The 20,588-nt window shown below is 53.3% G+C and overlaps 1 protein-coding gene across 3 annotated transcripts in view; it reads right to left on the reverse strand.

The window, feature by feature from the left end:
* The window catches only part of LOC108507778, a 20,576-nt gene extending 190 nt beyond the window's left edge, over positions 1-20,386 (reverse strand). Inside the window, exons 1-13 of one of the 3 annotated variants that reach the window (XM_017836026.1) lie at positions 20,171-20,386; positions 19,815-19,886; positions 19,344-19,415; positions 19,056-19,127; positions 18,812-18,892; positions 18,614-18,685; positions 18,051-18,125; positions 17,846-17,964; positions 16,341-17,506; positions 16,127-16,237; positions 15,610-15,671; positions 14,839-15,129; positions 11,391-12,663 (exon numbers count right to left, since the gene is read on the reverse strand). In XM_017836026.1, coding sequence (XP_017691515.1) covers positions 12,639-12,663; positions 14,839-15,129; positions 15,610-15,671; positions 16,127-16,237; positions 16,341-17,506; positions 17,846-17,964; positions 18,051-18,125; positions 18,614-18,685; positions 18,812-18,892; positions 19,056-19,127; positions 19,344-19,415; positions 19,815-19,886; positions 20,171-20,364 — 2,412 coding nt within the window. In that variant the 5' untranslated portion in view covers positions 20,365-20,386 and the 3' untranslated portion in view covers positions 11,391-12,638. Of the gene's footprint in view, positions 1-11,390; positions 12,664-14,566; positions 14,734-14,838; positions 15,130-15,609; positions 15,672-16,126; positions 16,238-16,340; positions 17,507-17,845; positions 17,965-18,050; positions 18,126-18,613; positions 18,686-18,811; positions 18,893-19,055; positions 19,128-19,343; positions 19,416-19,814; positions 19,887-20,170 lie in introns of those variants that run through there. The other 2 variants (XM_017836025.1, XM_017836024.1) reach the window with 2 other exon arrangements.
* Positions 20,387-20,588: the final 202 nt, after the last annotated feature.

The following is a 20,588-nucleotide window of genomic DNA, read 5'->3' on the forward strand; positions in this document are numbered from 1 at the left end:
ATCCTCCATGGCCAGGAAAGGTGAGGTTTGTTTGTTTTTATTGTTGCTTTCTTAGTTTTTGGTGGTTTTTATTTGGTTGCTTGCTTTTGCATTTTCACTGTATTGTACTGTTACTCCTTTCTGCAAAATGGTGCTAATTTGCTGACTGAGCTCCTGTTTCTCTGACGCTTCGCACACCAATCACCTGCTTCTCCATCTGCTGGGTGTGCAGACCTGGCACCCACGAATTCCACAAACTCTCGCCTCTCGGAGGCAGATAGGAAGTGTCTAATTAATATTTTGTGGCCTGGGTTTGGTTGCATATCACGGATTGTCTCTTGTAAACATGTTGAGCACACCTCCTCGTGGTGCTTTCTCCTTGTTGCTGTTCTGATGAGAGTGACACACACACACACACACACACACACAAATTAATGTATAGCCAATTGATTGTGACGTGCTTGTGATCTTTGCTTGCTCAAAGGGTTCTTTTTCCAATGATAAATAAATGCTGAAGACGAATACCACCTCCTGGAGCTTGTTTTCTCGATAAGAAGCACAGTTTAGCGAAAGAAACGCCCTTCCAACTGAAATCAGGCTTGTGTTGTTAGAACTGCCCCTTCCATAGGCAGTTCCCTTCCGTAGGCACAGCCTGGCTCCCTTTAGGTGGCTGCTTACCCCAGACTAGCCTGGAGCACTCAGAGGGCAGTGAAGCCGTGTGGTTGGAGCAGGTTTGCCTTTATTTTCCATGTGAAATGTCTGTGAGCAGACGATCTGTGAAGGGAGAGCCCTGCTGAGCCCTCTTGTGCCCACCTTCAGTGGCTCAGGGAGCAAACCCCACAGAGAGCTGGAGGGAGGGGAAGTGATGTGGATGAGGTGACTTGATTGCACACCCTTTTCCAATGTTAATGACACCTTTCCAACTGCCTACAGCTTTGCTTTTCTCCCAAAACCAAGCCTGGGCAACCTGGTCTAGTGGGAGGTGTCCCTGCCCGTGGCAGGGGGTTGGAATGAGATGAGGTTTGAGGTCCCTTCCAGTCCAAACCATTCTGGGACTCTTGTGGAAACCACCTGAAAAGCCCATGAGGGGTCAAGGGGCTGTAAACCTGTAAACCCTCACTGAAAGGAGGTGGCAAGTTCTTTTGTTAAGCACTTTGAGAGCCTGTGGAAATGCAAAGCTCTGGTTTTATATTAATGAAAGTGTTGGATATCTGGAGAAAATGGTGGTTGTGAAAAAGCAGGGCTGGGGGCACAATTTTATTTTAAATGGTGACCCTAATCTTTTTTTTCTTTTAATCAGCCTGCAATTTTGATTTTTAGTCATGTTTTCTCTTTTAATGGACGCTCCAATAAAAATCCCCACCGACCTGAAGAAAACTATTGTATTTTTGAGCAATCTGGTCTAGTGGAAGGTGTCCCATGGTAGGGAGTTTGAAACTAGATGGTCTTAAAGGTCTATAACTCTGAAATCTCTCCTCCACCACAGCTCTGTTACCTCCCTGGAGCACCAACCCTTCTCTGCCTTACTGCTGCTGGGGGCTATTGCACATCCCTGCCTGGTTTACAGATCACTGCCTGAATTTATTCCCCCTGTGACCACCTGCTGATACCGGTGCTGCTTTCTGATGTCCTGCTGTACCACCCTGCCTTCCCTGTCCCCTCCCCACCAGCTCCATCCATCCATCAGCCACACACCCCTGGATGACCTTTGCAGTGTTTCAGCTGGGCTGTAGGTCAGGGGATTTACCATTTCACCCTCCACAGCTGGTACTGGAGAAAATGTTCATTTTTAAGGGATCTGTCATTCTTGGGGCTTGTCTGTGACAATCCATAATGGCCAAAGAAATGTTTCTCCCATGACACAAAGGTCCAGGGGCTTTTCCATGCTGCAGCACAGATGGGGACCCCACCTGCTCCCACCCTAATGGTCAGTGTTGGGGTCTGGGGGAGGGGACAAGGAGGGGGAGAATAACTGGAATTTAAAGAGTCAAAAGTCGTCTTCTCGAACTCTTGATAACGGAGCATCTTAGAGGTGTTTTCCAGCCTAAATAATGCTGTGACCTGAGCCTGGCTTTGCAGAGGTGTCACCCTGCCTGCCCTGAGCAGCCCCACGAGCAGTGGCCTCCATCCTTCCCGTGTTAATGAACTGCTTTTACGTACCCCGTGTGCACACCTGGGATCCTTGTGCATGGGGGGATGGGGAAGTTCCCCCTTGATACTCCCCATCCTTCCATTCCAGCCTGGGCACAGGACTGAGATTTATCAGCGCTGACACTTCCAAATCTCTCAGCTTCCTCTGAAAACCTCAGTGATCGTTGTTACATCCCTGGCTGGTGAAAGGATGAGTGCAGATGTTCCATCAGCTGACATGTCAGCCCTTGTACAAATGAAGCCTCTTGTGTGTCATAATATTCTCTGGATTTAGGGTTTATTTAAAGATGTGCCAGCGCAGGAGAGAAAGGGACTTTTTAAGAAGATGCCTCTGTCATAAGTTGTGTCTCCCAACATCCAAGGAATAACTGCCATCCCCAAGAGTGGCATCAGCTCCAGAAGAGGAGCCATGCGGGAAGAAGAAATTCTCTAGTATGAGCAGGATGATATGGATGTGCTCAGCTCTAAGAACAGTATCTTTTCCACAGCTGGGAAGTACTGTGATGTTCAGACATGGGCTTCAGCTCTGCCTGGTTCCAGCAGTGCCATGGTAAGTTTGATCTCACTGGGGAATTGTCCTTGTACCCGTGAGCTTTCTGGGCTGGGAACAATCCCCCCAGTGCCACTGGGTCTGCTCCCAAGCTGGGGGGTGTGGGATGGGGGTGACAGAGCTCTGAGCACCTCAGGACTGGTGGTCTGTCAGGATCTCTGAGCTGCTTGTGAACACCTCATTTCTGTTGCAGGGTGCCTCGGGAACAGCTGCCTAATCCTGACGGTCCTGTGGAGAAGATGTGAGGCAAGGATGAAAGAAAATCCTGCTAATGGATTGAAGGCGTCTTTCTGCTTCCTAAAAGGCCAGCCCTCCCTGCAGGCAGTCTGCTCCAGGGAAGCCAGGGACCAGCCACCGGGAAAATGATGGATGAGGAGCAGTGACAGACCTCAGAGACGTGTGAGAGCCCTGAGGAATGATAACTGTGCCTTCAGTGCGTTCAGTGGTGTGAGAGATGGAAGGGGGAAGCATTTCTGCCCCCTCCCTGTTGTCCCCTGCCCACCCTGCCCCAGCCTGTGGCATGCAGCAGCCCCAAGCCCCTGAGCAAAGCTGGGTCTCCTGTGTCTTCCTGGGGAGACCTGCACGTCCTGCCTGGCTCTGGGAGGGGTCTGGAGAGCTGGCTCACAGCAGAGGGTGAGGAGCACCAGGCATGACACAGGGTGGAGGGTGGGTCTGTCTTTATCAGTTAAACAGCACCCAGGAGAACTTGGTGGTGCCAGGACCAGGTGATCAGGATAGGGAAACATGGAGAGTAGCCCCTGGCCTTTGGACTGAGCTGCTCCTTGGGCTGGTTCAGGATTTAGGACCCAGCTGAAGACAAGCTCAGCTGTGGCCACCTTGTTTGGAGCCAAGGGATTTGCCCAGAGAAGCTGTGGCTGCCCCTGGATCCCTAGAAGTGTCCAAGGCCAGGTTGGACAGGGTTTGGAGCAAGCTGGGATAGTGGAAGGTGTCCCTGCCCGTGGCAGGGGCGTTGGATGATCTTAAAATCCTTCCAGACCATTGTGTTGTCCTGTGATTTATCAGCAGGGACATGAGCAAGGCACCTTTGATTTCCTGACACAGATCATGCTTAGGAGCCACAGGACACTGCATGTCCCTGCCCCCCTTGCCTCTGCTCCCGCCCCTCTCCCCCAGTTCCACTGCTGATCACACACCCCTGGCCCTGTTGGCTCCTGCCCCTGCAGCCTGCAGTGCCCTCACCCCTGCCAGATCCCATGGTGCTGTTCCTTTTTGCCTTCAAAATCATTTCCCCTCCCTCATCCCTGCCAGCTCTTCCCTATCTGTCCCACAGCTGCTTCTCCAACCCTTTGCTTTCTCCCCCTGAGCACCTTTCCCCTGCACACCATCCTGAATTCCCAGCTCCAGCAGGAGCCTTGTCCTTCCCGTTCCCCCCAGCGAGTGTGTCGTGTGCTGTCTCTTGGACTGTAAAGCCTTTGTCTCTGCCTGTACCGGGTGATCTCACCCACTGCTTGGAATAAACGATACCTCACCCACCGACTGCCCCTTCTCTCTCTCCTTTCTTGGTGTGGCTTCACTGGATGTGTCTGCAAGTGCATCGTGTGTCTGTCCCTGTGGCCAGTGGAGCAGTTGTTCTCACTGCTGCCTCTCTCCCCACAGCCTTTTGGGGTCACTCTGCTCGTGCTTTTGTCCTCTGGTACCTTTGTTTCTCTCTTTTACAGCCCCAGGGACGAGCTCTGCTGGCAGCGTAGGAGCCCGGCACACTCGGAGCTGCAGCACCTCCTGTCCCTTGCCACCCTGGTGCATCTGATAAAGAGGTTGGCCTTCCTCCAGCTCCCTGCAGAGGTGTCCTGTGCTGCCAGGTGGCTCAACAGATGCAGCAGGCGAGGAGAGTGAAGGAGAACTCTTGTAGCCCAGGGCAGAAGCAGCTGATGGTAAAGGAACGTCATTGCTCTGGGGCAGAGAACAGCGGACACAAGTGTGTCAGTGCAAGCCCAAGCAGATGCATCTCCCAGGGCAAGCAGCAGAAGCTGGCTTGGCATGTTCCAGAGATGGATGCCCAGGAGGTTTCTTGTGGCTCAGAAGGTGCCCTGAACATTTGCTTCCTCCATCCCAGGCCAGGACTAGATGTACCACTGAGGTCCCCAGATGACCTTGGGGGCCCACTGAAGTCTTCTGGCACCTAGATTTGTGCCAGGAGAGCTCTGGAAGAGCTTCTCTATCTGCTGCTTTGCAGGCAGACCTTGGTTTGAACTCTGAAGGGTCGAGGTCCTTGTTGCTCACCTCACACCTCCATCAGCTCAGATCTCACAACCAGGCACCTTCTCCTCCTCCAGACCTTGCTGGCCCCAAACTGGGGCAGGTTTCCAGGTCTCCCCCAAGCTGTGCAGTGCCAGCAGCCCCTCTGGTTGCTGGGGTGCAGAGCAAGGCTGGAATGCTGCCTTGCACCCTCCCAGCTCCCTCTTGCCATGGGCCAGACCTCGCTGTGCAGCCCCGCTGAGAGCAGCCAGGGCTGGTCCTGCTCTGCATCCTCTGGTGGCCCTGGAGACAAAAATGGAATCACCTCCTCTTCACACTCCTCCAGTTTGGAATGAGCTTTACTGGGACAGACAGTCACACAGTTTTCTGTATCCAGTGCAAACAAAGAGGAAACCAGGGGATGGAGGTGGAGATGATGGAGATGGAGATGGGGATGGGGATGGGGATGGGATGCAGACTCTTTCTTCTCCAGGAGGCTGGGTCTTAGCCTGAAATCCATGGCTGAAGGATGCAGCCAGTCGTGGGAAGAGAGCCAGTAGATTAAAATGAAGAACATACACTGCATACACCAGCTTTCGGCCTCGGCAGAGAGGGACCAGCCCAGTGCTGCTGAGAAGTCCCCTGGTGACTCTGGCAAGGGCTCAGGAAAAATGTTGATGGATGACAGAGAGTTTATGTTGCTTCAGAGCTGTTTTTGCTTTCAAAGCTCTATTCTGAAATGCAGGGCAGCAGAAAGAGTGGGGTTGGACACCAAGGGAGAGGTGTTGGCTCCCCTGGATCCTGTTGAGCCTGGATCATCACATACACACTGGCACAGGACAGCCTGAGCATTTTCCCCTAATCCTCTGATTTATGGTGCTGGGTTCACCTCAAGCCCATAGGAACTGGAAAGAACTCAGCAGATTTCCTCCCAGCCTCTGCCAACAGCTTCTGGCAGCAAAGGGCTCCTCATGGCCAGCACACAGGGCAGGGCCAGGGTGAGGATTTGAGGGAGAGCTGTCCTGCCAGGCTCCTCCACATGGTCCTGCCAGGCTCCTCCACATGGTGCTGCCAGGTTTCTCCACATGGTGCTGCCCCACAAGCCTCTCCTGCAGGGATGGTTGGACTCCTGTGTCTGGGCTGGGCTGGTTTCATGGTCCAAGGAGATGGTCACCAGCCCCTGGCCTCCTGGCCATGGTGTCAGCACCTCCTTCCCTCCTCTGGGCTGGAACCATTCCCAAAGACAGCGTCGGGCTGGGGGGTGAATGGGCATCTCCACAGTGCCTTGATGCAACCACAGTGTAAAGCTGCCCATTTGAAAGCCAGGCAGGTTTCTCCTGCCTCTCCATCTGCTTTCTGCCTTCCTGCAGCCTCACAGATCCCTCCCCATCCATCACACCTCTCTCCTCATCGCTGCAGATCCTCCTTCTCTCTCCTAATGAAGATTGATTCCCTTGTTCCCTGCAGCTCTTTCCTTTCCCATCCCTCCCTCTGCGCTTCTGCAAGACCCAGCCTTTCCTCCAGCACCTCAGGTACAGGGCTGGCTCCAGAGCTGATCCCAGCAGGCATCCAGTGCCTGGATGGATCAACCCTCACCCCCTGGTGTCTCCTGGGGGCATGGAAGAGGAGAGGTGCTCTCACACTGGGGTTAGGATATGTGGGCTGGGCTTGTTTTGAGAGGGCTGGTTGTTTTGAGAGGAGCCAGGTCCTTCCTGAGCAGCACAAGAACTTGGCTCCCCTGGGACAGGGCTTCCAGCACCCACCTCGAGGGGAACAAGCTGCTGCTTTGGGGGGCAGTCACACAGCGAGGTGTCAAACCTGTTCCAGGCAGGTTATAATCAATTGGCATGCACGTCTTGGAGCTGATGGTGGGCATGGTCCTGCTCACAGCTCAACAAGGAGTCCAGAGCCCCAGCCCTCCCAGTTTTGTGGACATCTATGGGTTTTGGAGCAGCTCCTTGCAGGGCCCAGGACCAGCCTCACCAGGCAGCCTGAGGACACACCAAACATGTGCCTGGGGGGCACTGCAGGGCCCCTGGGCACGGGGCAAACCCCGTGTTGTCATCACCAGCTGATCGCTCTGACAGCTTTGCAATGATGCTCTTTCTCTGCTTCCAGGACCCCTGAGAAAAACCCTGGTGCTACAGAGCAAGAGCCAAGTACCTTGGTGCAGGACCAACCCTCGTGAGGTCGGGAACTCCTCCGAGCAGCCGCTGGAGCACACGGATAGTCTGCATGGAACGTGTATGGCCTGGCGGCCTCCAATAGAGCCGACGAGCAGAGCTCAGTGACACCTCCTCCTGTCTCTCAAGCACATGGAGTTATGTCACCAGGAGCTGTGTGATGAAGTTTAGCATGTCTGTGCCTTGATGTAAGTACAGTAAAGTCAGAGAAAGAAAAATGGGTCCAGTTCTCCCTTTATTCGTAGCTGTGAAACAGCACTTGGGTCTCTCACCAATATCTATTCTAAGCCTACTCTTTCAGTTTATACCCACTCCCCTTGGCCTGTCACTCCAGTTCCTGTTGAACAGCCCCTCTCTGGTTTCCCTGTAGCCCCTTCAGAACCTGGAGGGTGCTGTGAGGTCTCCACACAACCTTCTCTTCTCCGGGGTGAACAGTCCCAGCTTTCTCAGCCTGTCTCCATAGGGGAGGCGCTCCAGTCCCCTTACCAAGTGCTGGACAAGACACCAAAACTTGCTGGCAAATCAGTGTTTCTTATCAGCATATTTTCTAAAAAAGTGTTTAACTGAAAAATTGTGAAGTACCAGCTGGAATTGCTGTAGGAAGAGTTTAGCTGGCTCATGGTTGTTGGGTATGCCCAGATTTTCTGGGTGAGGCTCCCTGTGTCCACGAGGTTAGACTTGATGTTCTTGAAGGTCTTTTCCAACCTTAATGATCCTATGATTCTACAGGATGCATGTGGCACATGGTGGGGGATGCAGCCCAGCCCTACAGCCTGTCCCCTCCAGTGAGAATGGAGTCCCCAGGCTGCAATTCCAGCAAGGCACTGGCCCAGCACACTCCAGAAAACACCTCCAGGCTTGGCCTGAAGTATTATAACACTTAGAGCTGGGATTAGGTTTATTTTCCTAAAGCCTTGACTTTAAGCAGAAGCTTAACCCTGCTTTCCATTCCCAAATGAGTTATGCAAGGAGGTGGGGAGGGCTGTGCAGTGTCCGTGGAGTGTGGCAGCTCCAGAGCCCTCCAGATCCAGAGGGTCTGGTTTGCTGGGTCTAGTTCATAAGAAAACTGCCTTGGGGTGGGAGAAGTCATCCAAGTATTTCGAAGTGAAAGTGCGAGTCCATAACACACCTCCTCCTCCAAGGTACTCCTCCTACACAGCCCCCTGTTCTGTGCTGGAGTTATTCCAGGTGGCTGGACCACCTTTAGAAGGAGTGGATGATTTAGGAGATCCAATCTCCTTCCCTTGCACTGGTCACTTCTGTTAATCCTGTACCCCTGCCAAGGCACCCCATGATGGCCAGGAGCTGTACAAACATGGGACAAAAGGCACCCACCCAGAAGGACCTGGAAGGAAAATCAGGAACCTAAAACTGCCTCAAAGCTCCCAATGTTCACATTGTGGTGAATCCCCTCTGGTAACAGGAAGGTTGGAAAGAACCTCCTTGTTAAAGGGATAAAACACAGAGGAATATTTGTCAGGATGTGGCTTGTACAAGGCAAGAAGGAATTGGAGTAAATCCAGTCACTGAACCATTGCAAAGCACCTCTGAGATGTGAATAGTGACTAATGAACTCCTCAGCACAAAGGCTGGAGATTACATGCCTGGGAATAATTGCCTGGCTCAGTAGCTGAAGGGTCCATGATTAAGTAATTAACTTTTTTTTTGGTATATAATTACAATGATTGCACAATTATTAGAGAGGACACCAGTCCAAAGCTCCAGTGCCAGTTGGTTGCCTGCAGGAGTTTTTGCTCCAGTTCCCTGGAGCTGCTGGTGTCCCAGGAAAGCAGGACCTGGCTGTTGCTCTCTGATGTCTCAGGGCCCATCACTTGTCTCTGAATCAGAGGTGCCCACCATAGATCCAGTCAGCCAAGGATCTTATCTGTGCACAATTCTTTGCAGTAACCCAGACATCCGTGGCGGAAAATTTAGTTAAAAAAGGATCATTTTCCCACCAGTATCTGATTTTCAGGGAGGTGGCTCAAAACCCAACCCAAACATTCACCAAAATAGACATTTTTTTCTGCCTCTTCAGCTCCCTGAAGGTGAGAGCAGGAACAACCTTTCATTTCACCAGTGGAAAATGTAGGGAAATGTGTCTGAAGTAGGAAGGGGAAATTTCACAGAGGTAGCTTTTGAAGCAGCAGAGTCGATTTAAGTGGTGGCCCAGATCAAGGCAGAAGAAAACATTTGTGTAACCCATAAGTAGCCACATATGTTTTCCCACCAGACTGGGCACAATATTTCAGGCAAACCAAAAACCAAAAAATTAATTTTGCCACAAGCCGGAATATTTTCTGTTTATTATGAAAAACCAACGATTTCTGTGTCCTGGCAGATTCTGTTTCCATTGCTAATATTTCTCTCCCCTTCCTCCTGGTTTAACTGCTCTCCTCAGGCTCCTGCTTCCTTCCATTTCTTGTTCCATTTAGCTTTTCTTTCCCTACATAATCTGTCCTGCTCAGGGCTCTCCTCCTCTCAGAATTAATCGAGTTACTCAGTGCACTGCCCAGATAATTTCCTGCCATGCTTTTCTTTTCGAGATTGCAAAGTCTTTGCAGCTGGGTCCTTCCCTAATTTTGTGCCCTGCTCAAAAATCTTGGTCTTATCCTGGGGTATTACTGTAATAGACGTGATTAATAGGAATTATCCTCCCACCAGCAAGCTTAATTCCACGCTGCTGAATTTTGCATGCCTGCTTTTATCTGTGGTGCACGTGGCACATCCTTCCAGCCTCGGCAGTGCTTTGTGGCAGTGGTGCGAATGTGCAAGGCTGAGGGAGAGGAGGGAATCCCCCAAGCAAGAAAAACCAAGGCTGGAACAGGAGCAACAGAGGAGACCAGAAATTTAGAGCAAGGAAATTAGAAATTAATGCGATGGAGGGAAATAAAGGCAGGAGGCAAAGTTTGCTGTTCCCCCCTCCAGGAGCTGGGTGATAACACTGGTCCGGGGAGGACGTATTCCCTGGAGAAGAGGAGCACAGGGCTGGAAAAGAAGACTAAAGTGCTCAGCAGAGCGTTTCAGGCTGGATGTCACCTCTTGCAGGCCCCAGGTTTCACAGCTCTGAGGACATGTGCTGATTTTTCGGGGAGAAGCCTGGCCCGGGGGTGAGGAGATGCAGAAAGTTCACAGGAGATGCTTTGCCCCCCAGCAGCACTGGGAGCACGAGCAGGGATTAATGGTGCAAAGCTCCTTATCTGATGGGATATTTCCATTTAATGAGGCAGCACAGGAGGAGCTCAGTGGGTGGGGGGAGCTCCCAGACACATCCCACCCAAGACCAGGGCAGGACCTGGGGGGAATTCGTTAGGATTCGAGGCCCATCTGTGGTGTAAAGTGGCCAAAACTGCTGGAATTGTTGAATCTGCCCTTCTGTTTATGGGTTGCATCGTCAGAAGGTGCAAATGCCCACAACTGGACGGACTCCTCGCTGATTTACACCAGCCAAGGTCTGTCCAAACGGCACAGAACATCCCACAGCTCTTTTCAACCCACGAATAACACGTTGGGCTGGGTTGATTCCCCCCCACCCAGCAGTGATTCCTAGATGACTTGTGCTCCCTTGTTTCCTCAAGGCTGTTATAAATCCTGCCCTGAATTATTTAACCCCCATTCGCTCCCCCTTTCCTCCATTGTCTTCTCTCTTTTGTTCCCCTTGCCTCGGTGTGTTTATCTCCCACTCTGTCATTCCAGTCACTTCATTTCTCCCTTTACCCTCATGCATCTTTCATAGTTTACCCTCTTTTGCTCTGGCAAGGGGCAGGTTTTCCTATCTGGCGGCAGTCAGTTTTTGTGACATATCTGGGTTACTGTCAGGACTCCTTCCCCGTGTAAAATGTCTTTCATTTTTTATGACTCTGCTTTAATAATTTATCCCCCATCAAAGATGTATCATGAAATCACCGTCCTGAAATGGCTTTTCCGTGTTGAGGCAATGGAACAGGGATGGGCTGGAAGGTGTCATTCCCATCTGGTTTTTTGGTGCAAGATAAGCCACAAGTTTCAGGGGAAGGAGAAAGCTGAGAAGATGCTGCTGTTTGGGGTCTGGATTAGAAGAGAAAGGAATGGACCCACATTTACTTTGCCCTGCAGTGGAAAAAATCGAGTGCCTAAAAAGAAAAAGCAACACTCCCCCATCCTGCCCAGTCTGTAGTAGGAGGTGTGTCTGTGTTTGCTTTGTGTTTTTGGAACAGTTGCATAAGGAGGAAAATGTGATATGTGGGCAACTCTGCTTGTGGTTCAGCTTTCCAGTGACACAGAAACCAAACCAGGTCAGTGGGTTTGCAGGAATAGGGAGATCCTGCAATCCCACCCACGGTGATGTGTGCTCAGGTGATTCCTGTCTGAGCAGGCTCTGGAGCCAAGGCTTTTCCACCTTTCCCAGTTCTTCCCAGAACAGAGCTCGGAGTTAATCCTCCTCATCCAACAGGGCGTCATCTTGATCTAATATGGACATGGGGAATTCACCCCTTCCCTCACAAAGCTCTTCTCCCTTGGCACTTAAATAGTCATTGTTTTATTATGCCTGATAATAAACAGCCCCACTGAAGCTTTAGGAGCTTCTCTTGATGGCAATGGTTTCCTCTTCTGCAGGATTTCACTAGCCTCTCTGCCCCAGAAGGTGGCACTTATTGCCTGCTCTCAGCTCCCCCAAAGCCTATACAGACCCTTCTTCCCTGTCTTCTCCCCAGACATGATGCATTTGTCTTTGCAGCACCCAGCTTCTCTCATCCATTTTCTCTCTTCTTCTGCCACTGTGCATAAGAGAGGATACAGGATTTCCTTTTTGCCCTTGTTTTAGTGTTTTTTAGTGTCCTTTTTGCCTTTGTTTTAGTGCTTTTAATTGTGGGCACCAAACAGAGAAGGTTTGGGTTGTAGGCAGCCCTCTCTGTGCTACAAACCAAGATATTTAGGATATCTCACTGGCTCCTGCTGAACAGCTCCTAGATATCATCCACATTTTTTTAGGCTGAATTTTCCTTCCTGGTTCATGTCGTCTACCTTGTTCCTCCGTGTGGAGAAAAGACACATCTTGAACAGTTCATTGCCAAGCCAGGGAGGAAAAAAGGCAACTTGTCTGAATCCAGAAGGGTAAATGTAGCGTTATTAATGTGCTGAAAAATATATGAGTCACAATTTTTAACTCTGAGCCTTCGGTCACCCAGTAAGACGTGGTTTGAATTTCATTTTAGTGCTGATGTGGAGCAAGCCAAGAGGTCATCTGTGCAGGAGGAACTCCCTTTTTGGAAGAGCTGATGAGCTCCTGAGCTGTTTTCAGCAGGCAGATCTGGCCAGCACAGGGGGATGTTTCAGAAACACTGGGTGACTGATCTTGTTGGAAAAACCATCCTGCCACATCCAATCATGACAAGCAAACACAGGCTGAGGGGGGACCAGCTGGTGCCATCTCCAGTGCTTACAAGGAGCTCTGTGAACAGTGCACTTGGAAATGAACCTTTGCCTCAGGCAGGGTTTTAAACAGGCCCTGCTCATGCCACAAATTATGTATCCATTTGGAATTATGAAATGGTTATTATAATACTCTGGATGTATTCCTCCACAGCCATCCTTTTGTTTTAATTGAGCATTCCTGCTGATGTACTGAAAGGGAAAAGGAGAAGTTTCAGGCCATTTATTTAACCATACAGCTTTATTTCAAGTACCAAACACAACAGAATTCAGGCTAACAGGATTGCTATAGGATGGAAATGATTATCAATATAAAATCCAAAAGATTGTAAAAAAAGTTACTGATCAACTGGTTGATCATTCACTACTTGTGAACATGTCATTCATTGATACAACAGGCTGGTCTCAGCTGGGATAGAAGTTCTCAGGACAGCTGGGTGCCTCCTAAAGGACCTCTCTGTCCCCAAAGACTTCTACAGCTAATCAGTTATATTCACTGGAAAATAACACCTCTATTTACAAATAGAATGAAATATTTACAAATAGTCGGGAACAACCACAACAGTTCTTATCCTGGAGGAAATCTTCTAAATACTATTTGTGTGTTTACCTTCCTCTCACCCAACACAAATGCATGTGTAGAAAAACATGCTTTCATAAACATTGATTTTAGAAATAGACACAGAATTACCAAATATTGATTTTAGAAACAGACACGGAATTACCAAATATTGATTTTAGAAACAGACTCAGAGTTACCACTGTTGCAGGTAAATGTCGGTCCACAGGAATCTCACACATACAAAAAGCAAAGCAGTGTTTTGGTGGCAGAGACCTTGTGGAGAAGCTGCTCTTGGTGTGGTGTTTCGAGTTTGCACCACAACAACCCATTCCAACAGCTGCAAACATCCCACAGCTCAAGGATGAGTGTGCCTCTCCATGCAGCTCTCCTGGATACCCCTTCTGGAAGTGACCCCATGTGCTCAGAGCAGCAGCCCAGAGTGAACAAGTCCTTGGGTGGGGGTTTCCCACTTGATCTTTTCAAATACTTGAGCAACTCTCCGATCAATCTTTCCTCTCTCTCCCAAGTTCAGTTCAGTCCTCGAATCACCCTGAAATGCTCCCAAAGCAGCGGCAGCAGATGGGCTGTTCCCCTTGGAGACCTGCCCTGGCTGTGATCCCTGCACTCCTAACGAGGGACCCCAAACCCCTGCACACCTTAGGGGGGATCCCAGGCCCTGCAGGCCTTGGGAGGGACCCCAAACCCCCCTGTGTGCCCCTCACACTGCCCAGGCTGTGCTCCCACACTGACCCACTCCAGCTGTTTGACCAGCCCTGCAAAAACGCTGCACCCACAGAGACTGGAATAACTGGAGAAATTCCAGAAACGAGCACCCTGCCAGTTTAGACAGGATGTGCTCCGGGAATGTTAATCCCGATCCTTGGCTCCTGCCTGCTCCACAGATGCCAAGGGAACACAGCGGGTGCAGGGTGTCTGGAGAAGGGAGGCTCCGAAGGAGTGTCCCAGGGTCCCCTGTGGGTGCCCCAAATGTTGAGGGCACTGCCCTGGGAGGCCCCAGGAGCCCCTCTGGAGCCACGCTGGCCCCACCGGAGCTGAGCCTGAGGCCCCTGGGCAGCCCCCACCCACAGTCAGAGCAGGGTCCCTCCCCAGCCCACCCCAGGGTTCCACAGCACAGGCTCAGAGCTCGGCATCCTTCAGACACTTTTATCTTGGAACAACAAAACGGGCGCTCCACGGCCGGGAGGGATGCGGAGGCTTCTGAGGGAGATCGGGACTCTGGCAGCTCTGGGGTCTGACGGGGGCTCGGAGGGCTCGGAGGGCTTGGGAGGGCTATGGGGCCTTAGGGGGGCTCTGAGGGCTATGGGGGCTTTGAGACCTATGGGGACTTTTGGGGCTATGGGGCCTATGAAGCCTATGGAGCCTATGGGGGTCTATGGGGCCTAGGGGGGTCTATGGGAACTATGAAGCCTATGGAGCCTATGGGGCCTATGGGGGTCAATGGGGCCTATGGGAGGTCTATAGGGCCTGTGGGGGTATGGAGCCTATGGGGGTCTATGTGGCCTATGGGGGGTCTATGGGGCCTATGGGGGGTCTATGGAGCCTATGGGGGCATGGGGCCTATGGGGTTCTATGGGCCTATGGGGGCCGTGCCGGGCCTTGGGATGCAGCAGAGGGACTGGGCTGAGGGATCTTGTCTTCAGCTGGTGACATTCCCTCACTCATCCTCCTGCTCCGAGTTGCTGCGAAAGAACAGCAAGGAAATAACCACCAGCGAAAGGGCCGGCCCAGCCTGTGTAGAACCAGGGCTGCAGAACAAGGGTGGATATCTCTGCCACCCCACTCACTTCTCCCCCTCTGCTTCAGCTTCCACATTGTCCTGTCTCTGCCTGTGCCAGTCGTACAGCCGGAGCGCCCGAGAGTCCTGCTCCATGAGGAGCATGACCTTCTCCTCAAACTTTTGGAATTCACCCATGTCCTCTGTGGGGCCATCAGCGACGGGAACGTTCTGGAGAGCTGAGGGACAGCAGGCAGAGGGGTAGCCCTGGCGCACGTTCCTTGCCCGCTCTTCGCCCTCTCCACCAAATGCACAGCTGAGCATGTCCCTGAGCTCTCCGTATCGCAGCTTCTCAAAGAATCTGACAAAAAATAAAACAGGAAAATAACCAAGTTTGGCCAGGGGGAGGGCTGCACAGGTGTCCCAGAGGGAAGGGATGGCACTGGCTGCTGTGGCTGGCAATGAGCCCCCAATGGGAAAGGCATGTGCAGAGGACAGGAATAGGGCAGGCAGAAATAGGGCAGAGCCATCACCAGAGGAGAGTTTTGCTGGGAACTGGAGCCCGGAGCTATTTTCTCATGGTCACAGAGATGTGACCCCAGAAGCCCAAGACCTGCCCCTCAGCACCGCGCTGGAGCAGGGCTTGGTGGGATGGGATCCTATGGCTGTGCCCATCGCTCCCGCTCTGGGGTCCCTTTCCTGGGTCTCTCCCAAAGCAGTGTGTTAAACACAGACTGGTGGGTGTCTGGCACCAGGGCGGCCGGGGGGCTTGGGGAGGAGCTGCTGTTCAGAGTGGGGATGGTTCTTGGCACAGCGGGGCCATGGGGCAGGGGGCAGGTACCTGCTCAGAGGGGATTTCACAGTGTCCTGCCAAACATCCTCAGGACGTTCCCAGCAGTGAGTCTGGGGAAGAAGAGACACTTGGAACATCACAGTTGGCTTGCGTTTCTCTGCAGAGCAAGGAGGCCAAAAGGTTCTTCCTCCCACCCACCCTGCTCTATACACGTGCAAGTCTGTGAAAACAGCCATGTTTTTAGAGAGCCCTCCCCTCCCCGTTTCCTGCTTTTCCCTGCCTCTGGAATGACCTGGGTTCCCAGAGCTCTCCTGTTAGCACTGCTGCAAGGCTGAAGGCAGGAGAGCAAAGCAGAGCTGTGCACAGTCGGCACAGAGGGCAGGACAAGCCCCCTCCAAGCAGGCTGAACCCTGCTGAGCCGGGGGATGTGGAGCTGCCACAAGCTCCAGGGGTGCACAAACATCTCCGGTGCTCCCCAGCACGAGCCCAGGCATCCACATCCCCCTGGGGCTCAGCTGGGCACCGCAGGCCTGACTGACAGCTGGCAAGGGAGGTTCTGGCTTACTTGGACTAAATATAACATGATCATGATGAGGACGAAGATGATGGCGAAGATCATGATGATAACAAACACCAATAGCCTGGTGACTATGGAGTGGTTGACCCCTGCATTGTGCTGGGAGAGAAGGAGAGCAAATCAGGATGGGGAGAGAGGCTCGCTCCTTCCGCTGCCCCTTGCCCAGAGAGGCACATGCAGCAGTGCCCAGGAGCTCTCCTACCTTTCCTGCGGACTCCTTGCCCATCTCCAAGGCCAGGTGCAGACACTGCCGTGTGAGAGCAGAGACTCCCTGGCTGTCCTGCCTGGGGCTGAGCCTCTTTGCCAGCAGCCCAGCCTCGGAGACCATCCTGGCACAGAGCAGCTGCAGGTCGAGCTGGCTGCACTCCGCGCTCAGGGCTTCTGTCATGCGGGCGATGAACGCCCGCAGGGCCTCGTCCGGCACCCCCGAGTGCAGGGGATGCTCAACCCTGGCCTCGGGGAGCTCTGCTGGAGCTGGAGTATGGCCAGGGCTCTGGGAGCTTCCTGCCTCCTGGGCAAGCCTGGACCTTGCCTCTCCTTGCTTCCCGGATTCCCCGAGAGAGGAACGCTCTTCTTCAGCGCTGTCCTCAGGGTGGCTCTTGAGCCACAGGTCCAAGAGATTCTCTGGCTTTCTGTCTAGACCTTCGCTTTCTCCTGGCGTGGGCTCTTCCTCTCCCTGCACATCACCAGACACCTCGTAGAAAAGGGGGTTGTATGGCAGCTGATAGCCGGTGTCCCTCTGCCTGCGCTGGTACCTCTGGACAGAGCTCCTTCGGGGAGCTGCTGCTTCCTTTGCACCGTGATGTCCGAAGGCAGCGTTGTCATCCGGGGCGTTTGACCCACCAGCTACGTCCCAGCGGTTTAAGATTGGCCAGTTCAAGCCTGACTCGAGCTGCTTTTGCTCCCAGCCTGTGGTTTGCTTTCCCTCCACTGCTGGGAACTTCTGCACGTTGCGCCTGGCGGGTGCTGGCTGCCGTGGGACGATGTTTGCCGCAGCCAGGGTGCTTTGAGCATCGGGCTGCTGGCTCTGGAGCTCAGCCGCCAGCTGCTCTGCCAGAAAATCGGGTTTGCTGTCCACGTCTCCGGTCCAGCCCCTGTTCTGAATGTTGTGCAGCTTCACCAGCAGCTCGTCGATGGCTTTCCTTCCCTGGCTGGAGAGGTGCTGGGAGGAATACGAGTCTGCTCGGGAATCTCCCTGGCTGCTGAGGTCACCCCTGGTGCTGGCCTGCTTCCGAGCAACTGCAAACGTTACGGATCCATGGTGTGCCGGGGGAATGTCCTTGGGTTTGACGTACAGCACCGAGCTGCTTCGGAGTTGTCCAGACTGTGCTGCTCCCGTTATTTCTGCCCGTTTCTGGACTGGAGAACCTGTGGGAGAACATCAGGAGAGCAGATCAGCGACTCGGCATCCCGAGCAGCTTTCTGCCAAAACACAGGGGCACAGGGTGCCCCAGGCAGCAGGCACACAGGGGGAGCACAGTCCAAGGCCTCCCAGGTCTCACCTGAGCTGCCTGCACTGGCCTTTAGGCTCACTGAAAGGCCTCACAGGGCTGAAGCTCCTCTAGAGAGGCCACCCAGGTTTAGTGTCCCCAGGACTGGCCAGGAGCTGCCAGGCTGGACCGATGCCATGGAGGTGGCCAAGGCTGCCTGGAAACCCCCCAAAAGGGGGCAGGTTTGAGGGGCAATCCCCACGGTCAGGACACCTACCACACTGGGCAGTGCTGGTGTCACACAGGTTCTCACAGAGGAACTGGATGGTCCTGCACGGGGTCTTGATGGTGCCACGTTCCTTGCAGAGGCAGCAGGACACGGCACGGGGCATTTTGCTAAAGACAAGAGGTTATTATTGGAAAACCTGGCATCCCAATCCATGACTCCCAGTCCAATCTGGCACTCAGTCCCACCTACTCACAGTGTCTCCAGGTGGGACGTTGTCTGCAGGAGCAGGAGCAGTGTCTGTGCAGACACTTGCGTTTCACTCAGGTCCCTGCAAGGATTGGAAGGACCACATTAAATTCTCAGGTGACATTGCCAGAACTCTGCTCTGAGAACAAGCCCGGGTCCCTGATGATGCTGGTGGTGTTGGCAGAGGGATCCACTTCTTCCCAATCGAACAGAAAGGATTCAAAAGCCCACCATTTCCCTGTTTGACCTGCTCCTCCCCACGGGCTCTGAATCAGCAGGGGATCCTGCAGGTCTCATGGGACCCCACTGGCCATTCCAAGGCTCTAGACCTGCTCAGCCTCTAGTCCTTTCAAGCCTGTATCCCAATTCCTTGGGTCTTTGCAGCTGGGGACACACCAGAACTGCTTGGCCTTTGCCTTACTCTGCTGCTGCTGGGGATATTTTGGCCTCCAGCAGCAAAAGGCTGGGAGAACAGGGAGATTTGCTGCTGGATCTCTGCTGTCCTGAGAACAGGGCACTGCAGAGAGACAAAGTTCTGCACCAGTCTGGTCCAAACGAGTCAGTACTTACAGATAGTTGATCGAAGGCAGCTTGAAGAACGCTGTGTCAGCAATGAGGGTCAGGGGGTTATGGCTTAGGATCCTGGAAAAACAGCAGAGGGCTGTGAGGGTGGATGGGAAGGATGTGAGCTGTGGGGGGCAAAGCTGCTCTGCCCCTCTGCCCCTGTGGGGTCTGCTCCCATCTGCCTTCAGACCTTGTCCCACTTACAGCTCCCGCAGAAACTGCATCCCATGCCAGGCCTCGAAAGCACCACTGGGGATCAGGGTGAGCTGATTCCCAGACAGGTTTCTGGGGACAGAGGAGATCACGGAAATGAATCCTTTCCCTTTGTCTTGTAGCAGGGGAAAGTGTCACTGTTCTAGGAAATGCTCCTGTTGTTTTTAACACAGAAAGGTTCATCCATGCAAGAAGCCTTCATTCAACACACTAGGAGGAAACTTTTATAACTCACAGATGTTCCAGAAAAGGCAGTGGCTCAAAGGCACGTTCCTCAATGGACTTGATGTTATTGCCAGATAAATCCCTGTTACAATGAGAACACAAAACATTAATTCCATTTGCACCGTTGTCTTCCCTTTCCTTTGGCACTGGCAGCATCTGTGTTCCCCAGCTCTGATCTGACCTGAGCTTGCAAGGCTGTGGAACCTGGGATGAGCCTCCTGCCCCAGGAGGGATAAAGCCCCCTTGGCCGGGCAGCAGGGGCCCAAGGGAGGGGGAGGCAGCAGCCCACTGTGCTTACAGGTGCTTCAGCAGGAACAGCCCTTCCAGGGAACGGCTCTTCACTGCCTGCAGCTCGTTGTCCTTGAGGATTCTGGGAGGACACAAACAGACTTGGTTACACCAGCTGCTCGCCAGGGGGAACTGGGGTTGTCATGGAAAGGTGTCCTACAGCAGCTATGCTGGAACATGGCTTTGGGGCACTGCAGGGATCGTCCCCACTCATGGCTGCAGCAGGCACCTGCTCCTGGCCAGGGGAAGCTGAGTGTAGCCTGATCCCTGGGCAAACAGCAACAGTGACGATCCCGTGGGATGGGACACAGCTCATGGCATTTCTTGCCATCCTAGGAAGCCCTGGGCATTCACAGCCCTCCTTGCCGAGCAGCCCAGCTCAGAATTCCCATGGAAATGGGTTGTGTGAGTGCTCAAACACCGGACAAAAGGATGGGAAAGACCAGAATTCCTGACATTTGAGATGCTGGATGGTACTCACAAGGTCTCAGTCCACTGGTATTCCTTCCACGTTTGCGGTCCCAAGGTCGAAATAGAGTTGTCAGTGAAATCCCTGCAAAGAAACAACTGACACCGTCAGCCCTTGGGAAAACCCTTTTCCCTGGAAATTCAGCTGCTGAGGTAGAAGTGGGCTTTGCCTGGAAATGCCACAGCGTGGCCAACTGGGCTTCCCCCCTGGGGTTGCAGCACAAGCCCCCCCGAGCCAGCCAGTCTGTGCTGCCATCTCCTTGCCAGGTTCTCAGGAGGGTTCCCAGCCATGCCAGGCTGTCGGGAGGGTTCCCAGCCGTGCCAGGCCTAGCAGGGTTCTGGAGGGCTCTGTGGTCAGTGGGCACTCACAGCATGTCCAGGGGCCACGTGCTGGTGGCCGGGGGCACGGTGGTCAGCCCGGCGTGGCGACAGTCCAGCAGCCCCTGCCGTGGGGAGCTGCAGCGGTGTCCAAAGGGCTTCCCAGCCTGAGCCGGGCACGGAGCCGCTGCCAGCAGCAATGCCAGCAGGAGCAGGGAGCACATGGAGCACGTGAGAAGTGCCATGGTGAACCATGACGGCCTGGGGGCACCGGGCAAGCAAGGCCGGAGTGCTGCCAGGGCCTGCCATGTCACAGAGGGCTGTCCCAGCACAGCCACCAAGAGACTGTGTCATAGTCATGGACCCACACCACAGAACCCTACCATGGACTGGTTTGGAAGGGGCCTGAAGGATCAGCCCATCCCACCCCCTGTCAGGGCCTGGGACACCTTCCACTATTCCACGTTGT

Source organism: Lepidothrix coronata, unplaced genomic scaffold, assembly GCF_001604755.1.
Source record: "Lepidothrix coronata isolate B3197 unplaced genomic scaffold, Lepidothrix_coronata-1.0 Scaffold268, whole genome shotgun sequence".
NCBI classification, from domain to species: Eukaryota; Metazoa; Chordata; class Aves; order Passeriformes; family Pipridae; genus Lepidothrix; species Lepidothrix coronata.